The 12646-nt window shown below is 42.0% G+C and overlaps 1 protein-coding gene across 1 annotated transcript in view; it reads left to right on the plus strand.

Annotated features, from left to right (window-relative positions):
- The first annotated feature begins 808 nt into the window (after window positions 1-808).
- Window positions 809-12646, plus strand: part of cacng3b (calcium channel, voltage-dependent, gamma subunit 3b) — a 23811-nt gene continuing 11973 nt past the window's right edge. The window contains exon 1 of the mRNA XM_017416714.3: window positions 809-1054. Coding sequence (XP_017272203.1) covers window positions 838-1054 — 217 coding nt within the window. The 5' untranslated portion in view covers window positions 809-837. The remainder of the gene's footprint in view (window positions 1055-12646) is intronic.

Consider the following 12646-nt stretch of genomic DNA (forward strand, 5'->3'; position numbering starts at 1 on the left):
AGAGAGAGAGAGAGAGAGAGAGAGAGAGAGAGAGAGAGAGAGCAGAGCGACTCGACTGGAAATGACGGGCCGATGTTCTCCCGATTGTCTGATCCGTAGCCAGCCTGGAGCTAATTAAGACTCGAGGAGTCAACCTGAGCGATCGGGCTTGGACGGAAGAGAGAGGAACAAACAAACAAACAAGCAACAACAACAAAAACCAACAACATGTCGGTGAGTCAACAGCTGGAGTGGGAGCCGCACCGGTGAGCGCAGGGATCCGTCCGATTATTCGACGGGAAACGAGAAGAAACCTCAAACGGAGGACGCGTCGGTGAAGGAGAAAACCGAGGGATCAACCGGGGGCATGATGATGATGAGGATGAGGATGAGGATGGTGATGAGGGGAGGACAGGCAAAATGTGGCTCTGAGTGACTCTGGGTAGGCTCGAGTCTTTCTTTTCTTTTTTCTTTTTTGATGTATATTTTAAATGTGGGGGTACAACCGGTGGTCTCTAATCCTTCGTAAGGACGCTGGAAAGCGCTTTTTGATGCGAGAGAAAGTGACGTGCCATCCTCCCACCATCCCGCCCTCCGCCGCCGCCGCTGCTGCTGCTGCTGCTGCTGCGAGCCTCCTGTCAACTCACTCTCCCTCCCCATGCCCACAAAACACCCCTTAACTCCAGTATTAATATTTCTGCGCTCCCTCGGCTCCTCGCTTTGACTCCCCCCCACCATCTTCGCCAAATCTCGCGGGATATTAAAAAAAAAAAAATACAGGAGGGGGTTAGGGTCGGGGGGGGGGAGAGAAGGAAAAGGAGGGGGAGAGATTAAAGGCACCCGGGAGGAGCCGCCTTTATGAAGATGCTAATGTGTGACCGCGGCGTCCAGATGCTCGTGACGACGGTGGGCGCGTTCGCCGCCTTCAGCCTCATGACCATCGCCGTCGGCACCGACTACTGGCTGTACTCGCGCGGGGTCTGCCGCGTTAAGAGCAGCGGCGACAACGACACGAGCCGCAAGAACGAGGAGGTGATGACGCACTCCGGCCTCTGGCGGACCTGCTGTCTGGAAGGTACGTGATCAGTCTGAGCGTCTCTCTCTGACGGAGCTGCGCGCGCGTGTCTGTGCGCGTGTGGACATGTCTTTCTCTGTGTTCAATACCACACACACACACACACACACACTGCCTCCTTTTAATATCAGAGGTGCTCCTTCAGTGCATGTGTGAGTTCAGCTCATAGGAATCCAGAAACTGAGCTGCTGTTTTCCAGACTTCATTAGAAATGATGTGGCTGACATCACACACACACACACAGCTGAGGCACTCATGAGCTCCAGCAGAGAGGGGTAAAGGGGATTTTTAGTCAACCCGGTAACTAACCACTCAACTGGGACCTGCAAGGGTTTCAGCACGATCCTTTCCCACAAGCTTTGCTGAGATCTTTTGCCCTAAACCCCCCCTCGGTCGTTGGGTGTGGAAGAGCTTTGACTCCCAACCGAGTGGAGCTGGTGTTCATGAAACCAACTGTTGATTAGACACACTCAGGGAGTCACAGATGCACCGATGGCCCCTTTTCTGAGCCGATTCCTGTTTCGGATTTTTGCAAAGCTTGAAGCTGCAGATTTCCATTTCGGCCAGTTTCGATGTCTCTCTAATCGAGCTGCAACCGTTGGTGACACAAAAAAAAAACAAAAAACTCTCACCTGGAATCGTCTCCAACCCGCCTGAGGAGCACAAGAGCTGCTTTTAGACTCCTGCACCAGAGCTGTCCTCTGACAGAAAGCATTCAAGGCTAATGTCCAGGTCTAAAAAAAAAAAAAAAAAGCACACTGATGATAAGTAGCAGTTATTGAAAAACAGGTCCAGATCTGCCTATTTGAGAATAAGACAAAGAAATTTGAGAGACGCATGCAAGGTCCTCACGCTAAGGAAGCTGAGAAGCCAAACGTTCCGGGACATTTTGGAAGAGATAAAGTATAGATTATGTTGTTCATATCTGTCTCACACCTCAAAACATAAACATGCACCAGTTTAATGCCACCAATGGGATTGATAGTTGATCCTATAAAGAGAAACTTCAGCCTGTTTTACGCTGCCACCGCAGTGACAAACTACCGCAGCCTTTCTGTGGACGTTTGGTTCACTCTCCAAACCACTGTGGACCTATCGCACTCTGTCACGTGTAACGTGGAGTCCACTGTGGTCCTGATAAACACCCAAAGACTTTACCAAAAGAAAAGAAAAAGCTAACTCTGAGTCTTCTTGACTCAGTTAAAACGTTCCACGCCAAAAACCTGCTGTTGCACTTTTAGCAATGCTGCGTTTGTGGACCAGGAAAAAATGGGATTTTGAGTTGCAGCTTAGCTGTGGTGCATTAAATGACAGAAAAAAAAAAAGAAAAAAAAAAGGACTTTTACGTCAAACCACTTAAACTTAAAATTCTGGTCCCTACTTGTAACCGACTGTCACTACACTTTGTTTAAAACCCACACTCCCACAGAGAGGTTCAGGTCCATTTATTGAAGGTAAACGTTTTATTTTTTATTATTATTACTTTCATAGTTCCAAGTTTGTCATATGCACCGCATCATCCATATATTTCATAAACAGCTCCAGTGATCGGCATCTCAGACAGGAAGGGGGGGTGCACACTTTGTGGGTTACCAGGCAGTGTTTGCGTAAGTAAAAACAAGTTTGTTTTCGGTGCATAGAAATGCAAAAACTACTGTATGTTTGGGCTTTTTAGAAACTGTCATATATCATATAGACCCTAAAACTATTATATACATACGATAATTATTGTATATCTGGCAACACTGGTCTGTGCACGCATCAGTGTGTGTGTGTGTGTGGACAGACCCGTCTCATTCTGGAGGGCATAGAAGGCTATTACAGGGCCAGATGGTGCAGGTACAAGGCTTTCTGAAAACGCACCCTCACTCACTCACACAACCACGCGTGACACACAGACACACGCACACACATGCACATTCATGTAGACACACTGCTAACTGAATGAATAAACAGACAAATTCTGGGATATCCCCAAGCCACCAAATAAGCACAGCTGAGGGAGCAGAGCGGAAAGTTAACACAATGTCAGCACAATGTCGCACAAACACACACACACACACAAGTGACAATCACAGACGTGCAGGAACGTGCCCGCACCCAGAACTGCAGCGATGTCTGTTGCGTCCTGTGTCACTCCTGCCTCTCTTTTCCACTTTTCCGTTCTTCCAAAGTCAACTCTTGTCCTGGTTTTGTTATCCTATTATCCACAAACGCCTCGTGAACGGAGACAAACCGGATGTCGTGAGGCTTCGTGCTCGGCTCATCGTTAGAGAGTGACTGTGAGACGTGATAGATGCTCATATGTGTTCAGAAAACACACGTGCAGCAAACAGTGCCTTTTATGGTGAAATGATTTGTTTAAAAGCAAACAGAAGAAAGAAAAAGGCCCTCTATGTTAATTTGTCTAGGTGAATTTTCTAAACATTATACGCTAAATGAGCTGAAAAAACGTAGTAATTTGACAAACACCTACACACATGTCGTTTTATTGCTTGAGACTGTATCTGTGTGAAGAAAAAAGCCTGTTTTGAACCTGTAAATACTCCCAGTTAGGTTGTATGTAAAGAAAAATGAACACAGAATCCAGTCTGACCTGCTGAAAGCAAACAAACATGCATAAAGTTCAACTCCAGCTTACATTTACTTCATTTAAGTATTGTTTTATTTCTGATATTCTTAAGAAATACGTCTATTCTTTTTACTTAATTACATTGTATTAAGAAAGATTGTATTAAATGTGTTTAAAAATGTTTTAAATAGGGTCTGAGATCATTAACAAACAACTTTCACAGGTCAATTTTTCTCACATTTCTATTTTAGTTTGCAGCGTTCTTTTACATGGTTGCTGTTGTAATTTGTTGTGTTTTTTTATGCAAAGTCATTAATTCTCAGGCTTTGTAAACTGCAATCACCTTATAGTTTCTGTGCCTATAAAATAAATAGGAGCATTTCTTGAAGGAATGCATATCGCCCACCTCATTGCTTGCCAAGGTCCTAAAGGTCTCCGAAGATCTGTTGGTGCTCAGAGTATGTGTTAGGGGGGACTGTCAGCTAACACCACAAGAAATTTTAGCTCAATTTCTGGAAGAATAATCGAGCTGCAGTCATTTTTGTGTTTGCTAAGGTTGATTAGCTGTGGCGGCCACCCTGAATGGGGTTGACTCCAAAAGATAATCAGTTGTACGCGTACATCCAACGATAACTTAATGAGATTTCTGTTAAAATTCGTCCAGCGGTTCAAGAGATATTTTGCTAACAGTCAGTCAATTGGTTGATCGCCCACACAAAGCAAAGACTTTAAAAAAAACTACTGAAAATGGGAACGAGGATAGAAGTTTGTTGAAGTGCAACAACTGCCAAGGGAAAATGATCTTGGAGGAAATAATAATCGCAAAAATGTACCTGAAGATCCCCTCGGTTTGAGCGTTGATGCTGCCATGTTGGGTTTAACGTGTGCGGCTTGTCTGCCAGGTAACAACGTGCAGTCATCGTGGAATTTCTCGCTGGCAGTAAATGTTCGTCTCTGCAGGTGCGCCGGCTGAGGTGGTGTGTAAAACGAAGGTGGCGAAGAAGGAAAAAAGAAAACGTGGGCGGGAGGAGGATAAAAGCGTGAATGAAGGGAAAACAGAACGTTCATGAATGAAGCGGCGGCGGGGTGAGGAGTGATGGATGAGCTGCGCGTGCCCTCTGTTTCTCATGGTTCTCCCGGCGGCGTTTGACCGGACTTGTAATCTAAAACCACCTAGTAATAGAGATATATAAAAAGAAGGGTCAAAGCAAAGAAACTGATCGACTACATTTTAATGTCTTTCACAAAAAGGGAAGAATAAAAAAGGGCTGCACAGAGGGAGTGTTTCAGTGTGGCACAAATTGAGACAGTCTTGCAAGTATTGTCTCAAGCTCAGTGTTTTTGTTTTCTTTTTCTTAAAATAAGACCTCATTTGGCTATCTGTTAGCTTAGCCTGGATGAAGACTTTTGCCTCTTTCTCCATACTCCGTGCTCTGAGACTGACATCATGGCTGATAAAGTATTACGCATTGATAACTATATGGCAGAGCATCGCTTCAAGAATGATCAGATCATCCCTTTACTGATCAAACAGTCAGTAATGTGTTGCTTACTGCCACCTACTGGCAGGAACGGGTAATTAAAAAGGTTACAATAAGAGGTTAGTGGTTTTCAAGGTTGGTGCCGATTTTTACAAAACAGAGCAGTCAGTGGCCGATTCACGAAGCCAATTTTTTTCTTTCTTTGTTTTTGTAATTTTTGTAAGAAATCTGCTCCAGGTTAATTGATGAGAAATACTTAGATTCTACGTGATTAAAAAAAAAAGAAACAGCTGCTGCTTATATTTGCAATGCTGACAGTAGTACCACTAATATGAGTACTAATGCCACCAGTGGTGACACTATGAAGTGACTTTAATCTACAGACAAAAAACATGTTTGTTTCCTAAAGAATAAAAGTAAAACATGAAGTTAGCACAATTTTTAGGACTGCTTCCTTCTGTGTTGTACTGAAAAATGCACCCCGTCTCTGAAAGGCTTCCCTATCATGAGAAACGACAGCGGGGTGTGGTGTCAAGTTTAACACACCACACACACACACACACACACACGTGCCTTTCTTTTAGTCATGTTAGTATGACAGGTGGGTGCAGATTAATCTTAAAAACTAGCAAAAATGGCTGATTTCGACAATCAATCAGTCGAACTGTACATGCAAACCAAAAACAGTGTTTAACCTCCTTTCAGGAAAAACAATGAAACAAAAACGTGTCTGAACATATTTTCAAAATTCTAAAACTTGAACTGTTTTAGACAAAGCTACAACGCATTTAGTGGTTTTCAAAAGAAAAGTATCAAGGGAGCAGGGAAAGCAAAAGAAGAGCAAAACTCATCTTCTGTGCCTTTTCTGGCCAATAGTAGATTTCTAACTACATGTTTTTGCTTTAAGCTAGTTAAGATGTAAAATGAGCGCAACTGATGTTTATCTGATCTGAAATCAGTGGCTTTGTATCAAAAAAACATGAGCGGAAAGGTTTGTAGATGGCAAAAAGGGACAAAGGGAAAAAAAATTAACAAGAAATTGCAAACAAAACAAACAAAAAAATCTTATCATCTAGCCTATTAAATATAGGGACAAAGTAGTGTCCTTTAATGGAGGATGGTGAGTTCGCATTTTAGCACTGAGTTAGCAATCCCATAGATTTCTGCTATCCACTCAGAGGAGTCAGTGGGAGTTCAGGACTAAAAGAAGAATGAATAACCTCTAAAAGGGAGAACCATTAAGCTGTCTGTGCATTAAGCTGTACTACTTGTGCTTTGTTGTGCTGTTAGCATAATCTGCATTGCATCATTGCCGTGTGTTTTGCTGCTGTATGTTCATAAAGGTGTTGAACTCCCATATTTCGTTCCTATTTGAACTCTACTTTTCTTGTTTATAACATATCTACTGCTGTATAACCATCTCTTTATGTCAGTGATAAGATGTGTGTAATTATCCGTACAGCTGAGCCAAACAGTAAATTAAATGAAAATGGTTTACACCTGATCAGAGGAATGTCTTATATTTGCTCTATTATAAATATGATTGTCATCTGGTGGATTTCACTTGTAATGAGTTGCTGTTTGCATGTAATTAAACTGAGGTCCCCGAGCATCAGAGCCCAGCTGCCCCCTAAGGCTACTAATCCTGCTTTGAAAAAAGCTGAAAACTATGTTTTTGTGTCACACTCTGAGCATATATCATCCAGCAGAGTGAAGGTCACACCGAGCAAAACACATCAGTAAGTGGAGGGGCACTACATGCACTCATAGCCTCTGGATTTTTTTTTTTTCTACATGGCACCATAGTTTTATTTATTGGAATTCTAATTCTCCATTAGCATTTTAGTCAGTGTGCGTCATGTAAGTGCCCCCGGCAGCTGAGTGAAACAGCACATAGCTTCTAGACTCTGTTAAAAAGGCATCCCATAACAACGGAGGCTGGTTCTCACACATCAGCAGTGTGGCTCTGAACAATACTCTCTCTCTACATCCATCCATACATCCATCCATTTTCTTTTATCCTTTCTGGGTCGCTGGGGAGCTGGTGTCTGTCTCCAGCAGTCACCGTACGAGAGGCGGGGGACACGCTGGACAGGTCGCACGTCCATCACAGGGACACATAGAGACAGACGAGACAGACAACCATTCACACTCTCACTCACACCTAGGGACAATTAAGAGTTATCAATAAACCTAATATGCATGTTTTGAACCTGTGGGAGGAAACGCGTGTTCATGGGGAGAACATGTAAACGCCAGGAGGTGAACCTGCAACCTTCTTGCTGTGAGGCGACAGCTTTAACTACTGCTCCGCCTTGCTGCCTCCCTCCATATATATGTATAAATGTGTGTGTGTGTGTAATGCTCTTGTTATCACCTGCCACCAGGAGGGTGTTTTTGCCCATGACTGCGTGTGCATGAGTTTGTTTGCCTGTCTTTTAGCAAAATATCCCACGAACCACTGGACATATTTCAATGAAGCTAACAGAGAGTAATCATAGCCTCTACATCTACAACTGAATAACGTTTGGAGTCACCCTCAAGATGGCTGCCGCAGCTGAGCAACCTTACCAAACACAAACATAAATATAATTATATTAGTTTCTACAGATACTGAGCTATTAGCTGTGATAATAAGTGAAAGTCATTTACGAAAGAGCTACATACAGTAAGATGATTTTAAGATAACACTCTGACATGAAAGACAGTGGGAAATACACATTACCTCATGAAATGCTAGGTACACTTGGCCTTTTGGTGTTGACCGACAGCTTGAAGCATGCTTGTATTAAACTGGTAGGACTTTTAAATGGGGGAGTGAAGTGGGATGAATGTAATATGTCTGAATTTTTAGAGAGAAACAATATAAAGTATAAATGGGACAGATAAGGATATTTGAAACACACAAAAAGGCCTTTTAGAGGAAGAGGAGGACATGCTGTTTGAGGGGGAAAAAAAGGAGGCAAAGAAGAGAGAAGGAGAAGAGGTGTGCAACCGAGCAGAACCTTCCTCGTTCTCTTTCATCAGTCATCACCGTGGAAACAAGTCTCTTCCTCTTTTCCCCCTCGTTCCCTCTCTCCCGTTCTCCTTCGCTTGCAAAGAGGTAATCAGAGAGAGCGAGAGAGGTAGAGACACAGCGAGAAAGGGGTCCAGTCACCCAGACTGAGCTGTCAGAGGCACTCGGAGGAAACAAGCGGTCCAATTTGCTCTGCTTTTCCACTTTCTTTCCCGCCGCTCGCTCACTCCCTGTTACTTCTGTTATCTAGTTCGTAAAACCATTTCAATTTTGAGCGCACGCGGCCACACGTGTGCAGCTTTTGTAAAGCAAGCCAGCTGATTGGGGACGGCTTGGGTGGACAGAGCCATCTTCTGTACAGCAGTTAGCATTTAATAAAATGTCTAAAAAGACTATAGTTCAGATTTTAGTTCTTCTTCTGCTCATGCAAATGATGTTTTCAAACTCTCAGAGGCTCTTTTAACAAGTAACATTATTTGTCAGGTTTTCTTAACCCTGCAGTCAAAATGGTTATTTAGTAACATTGCATACACCTCCAGTTTATAGCATTATCCCTCTTCAGTTTACTGAATTTATATATGTAGAAATAGAGTAGAAGCCTACATATCATTTTCCCTGTCGGCTGAAAAAGGCTGAATCGCATCGTGATTAAAGGCTGAATTTATTGCACTTAAGGGCTGAATGGTATTGTAATTAAAGGCTGAATAATCTCATATTGTATCACTTTTTGCTGCTCGTGTATCTTTAATGAATCTAGTCTTTGGCAGTGCACAGAGAACATATATCAGCCGCAGAGCAGAGATGCACAACCCTGGTGCATTTATTGCAATTGCAACATTGATGTAGCCTGTTTTTTATTATTGTGTCCTATTATATATGGTCACTTCTGGTGCTTTAGTCAGAGCCTGGCCTCAGTGTTTGCCTCTCCTGTACTTGCAGTGTTTGTGTGTAACGGTGAGACAGATCAAGGACAAACATCTAGCATCTCTTGGCCAGTTCATCCCAGGCATGAGGGTATTTGGGCACACAGTGTTGTTTGTGTTTGCCCTTTTATTAACCTTGTTCTGAGGCACAATTTTTAGTAGTTATTTTTAAGTGTTTACTTTCCTACCAATGCTAGACCGGTACACAGTATTAATATTTGCATTTTAAAATGTGGACTTCTCAGAGTTGTGAAATAAAACGTTGGAAGTTTTGCTTTTATTAGATTTTATCTCAGAAAGGGGTGTGTGTGCTCACTTTATTTGTTAAAGCAATTTATTTTATGTCTTAGTAAAAAAAAAAAAAACAAAGAAAGAATTCGAGGGACATTTCCTTTCATGTTTATTTGTGTTTATTTTAATTTGACAGAAGCAGAACTGGACCCAGTAGGAGAAACTAGACCGCTTGAGTCAAATTAAATCACAAAAAGACACAGCAGCGCACCACTGTGTGCACACTGGGCTCATATCTCCATTTGTCCCATCATACCTCGCTGTGCCTGTAGTTGCAGGTGCCCTTAAGCAATACTGACCTTTTGTGAGGCAAATGTCTCCTGATATTGTGTGTGTTTAAAGTAGTTTAAATCTTTGTTCTTATTTGCACTGTGTGTGTTAGCTGCTATATTTAAAAAAAGCAATATCAATTACAAATATGCAATTTGTGTTTTAAACGTAGAATCAAAAGGGTGTGACACATCGAGTGATCGTTGTCTTGATAGCCTCGGTTATGGTTCTTGTATCTTTAATGTTTCATTTAGGCTTTTAAACTGATTTTATGTTTTTACGGAGTAGATTTAATCGTTGTGGTCTACAGATTACGCTGAAGACTAAAGACACCTTTCAGAATGTAGATAAGATCTAGCTGCAGTGTTTTTTGTAGTGTTTCCTCCTGCAACCTTTTTGCTCAGACACGCACAGTGAGAAGAAACACAGCAGGGAAACTTTTTGTTGCTCTTAGTTCTTGATGTTGGTCTGATGTCTCAGGGTCTTTGGGGAAAAGAATAAATAACTCAGACAGGGTTGTGTTCAGGGTATAATATGCTCAAGTGGAACAGTGTCCAGGTCCTGATGGTTAGCCACCCAGTCACAGGTCAGTTCAACTTTCAGGCCCAGGATGAATGAATGAATGAATGCAGACTGGATAATACACTGGCTGGTCCACATCAGGGCATATTTGAATATTGAATATAGATTGAGGGGTAAACCAGTTTGACATTTGGTTTAAGAGTGTATTTTCTAAGGTAATACATCAGAAAACAATACCCTAAAATTACATTGATTATTAAAACAACAAAATAATATTTCACGCTATTTTTCTACCTGTTAAGGACAATGATTCCAGATGTAATAGATTGGAACACATCTTACTTAAATTTATCGATTGTTTGATTTATTGAGGATTGAGACACCCTGCCCTTTATTGTGAGTGTTCAAAACATAGAGGTGTGGCAAAAAAGTAAGAAGGGCTGAAATGGGATTTGGCCTTGAGGTGTCTTGAGAAACAAACTTCTCCTTCACTGTCATCATCGGGGCATTCTGAAAGACTCCCAAAGATCCTCCTTGTTCCGTCTTTTCCCAGTAGGGAAGGTTTAAAGGTTGTTTTTGGAAAGGGTGATTAAAAGCATTCCTCCTCTCCTCTGTGAATATGTAATAGAAGAGACAGATCGGAGTTTGCTCCCAAACCACCAAGGCCTTTGGCTATGCTTTGCCTCTATGGCAGTTTACCACATAAAAGGCATTACAGCATATGCTAGCATAAATACAAGTTTTCTGCACAAAAACTAGCTACTGTATATTGAACCAAAAAGTCTCCAGAAGATTGCTATTTCTAGCCTCTAAGGTTGTTGATAAAGATTGTTGCTGAGGGCTTGGAGCTAGTTGAGTTATTAGCTTTAAATGAGGAGTACTCACTTGGATTAGAGAGGCAAAGACATTTTGTAGGTGAGCCTGAACACTGTTAAGAGTTTGTTCATGTTGGCCCAGCATCATTGCCTGAAAGACAAAGACATGATGGAAGGAATCTTTGTCTGCTGGGCCCATTCTTTGGCCAGTTCTTAACTTTAGGTGAGAACATGTTAAGCTTGAGTGTAGAAGCAGATTCGGGGTTACGGGGTGATTCATTGCACAAAATTGAAGGCAAGTAATTGGCTGACGTGCTGAGTCTCAGAGCAGATAAATAGTTTAAACCTGAGAGGAGCCAGGAGCTGATCAAGAGGGTCTTTAGAGATAAACAGGAAAGCTGACAGAGATGTATGAATCTGAAGGCTCCAAAGGATCGGCAAACGAGATTGAAAAGGAAGAGGCAAAGGCCACGCAAGCAATGACAAGTGAAAGACAAAAATGTAATGTGACGCTCCCACCTTTCCTGGATAATGTCTCTCCATTTGAATGATTTTATTAATCGTTTGAAAACGAGATTGATGAATTACCCTTCAGTGGAAATGTGGGTAAGGATTTTAATGAATATCTTAAGGTTGTAAGCTGAGCCTATACTGAGAAGTTAACAAGCCACATGAGTGCCTTCATTTATTTTGCAAAGTGTCAGATATTACTCTTACATATACATAAATGTAATGTAAATATTACGTTTTGATACTTTTTGTTGTTAAAAAGCCAAAATGATGAGAGACGACCTAAACCTTCCCTAGAACGTGCTTATTGAAAGGTTTTCTGGGGTCTTTCTCCTTGTTTGTGTGTTGAGTGGCTGACAGATCATAGGCTGGTTATGACACTTGACATAAGTCTTTGTGACAGTGACTGACTCACTTGCTGATAAAGCATTTGAAGGTAGCTTGCTAAAAAAAACAGAGGACTAACAAATAAGTGACTCATGCGCACCCACGCACCTATTTTGGTCTACATGGGAAGAGCGGTGGCAATGCGTTTGACTGACAGTGATCCAAATCCTCTGTTTGACAGCTGGCCTTGGCCTTTTTCTAAACTAGTAAATTAAACTTTATCTTGATGTACAATACGCTTACTTGCTGACACAATATGTCATGTTTATGTGCACTCCTTTAAAAACCCTGGATCAAATGTAAGATGTGTACAAGGTGCGGACTTGAAACAACTTTTAATCCTGCTGGGACATTGATTTATACTGACGGAGGAATAGAGCACTCAACTCTTTTGTCTACCCTCCTTCTTCATTTTCTGTTCATAAATTTGTTTGGACTATTATTTGTGTGTGTGGGTGTGTGTTTCATGCATATTTCATTCTGTGAGGTCGTTTGATGCCCAATACATCAAAAAGGGTTGATTCAAATTTGTTTCTTTAAAGGCAGGAGGTGTAATGAATTTCTCCTCCACCTGACACAAGTCAGCTCTTATAGATGATGTTTCACATTTTGATGCAGTCAACAGCAACAGCTATGACTACTGTATCGTTGAATTACCAAGAAGTTAAACCAGTCCACAGGATGGACGATGGACGGATGGATGGATAGACGAACGGATGGATGGATGGATGGATGGATGGATGGATGGATGGATGGATGGATGGATGGATGGATGGATGGATGGATGGATGGATGGATGGATGGA

The sequence above is a fragment of the Kryptolebias marmoratus genome, linkage group LG12, assembly GCF_001649575.2.
Source record: "Kryptolebias marmoratus isolate JLee-2015 linkage group LG12, ASM164957v2, whole genome shotgun sequence".
Taxonomy (NCBI): domain Eukaryota; kingdom Metazoa; phylum Chordata; class Actinopteri; order Cyprinodontiformes; family Rivulidae; genus Kryptolebias; species Kryptolebias marmoratus.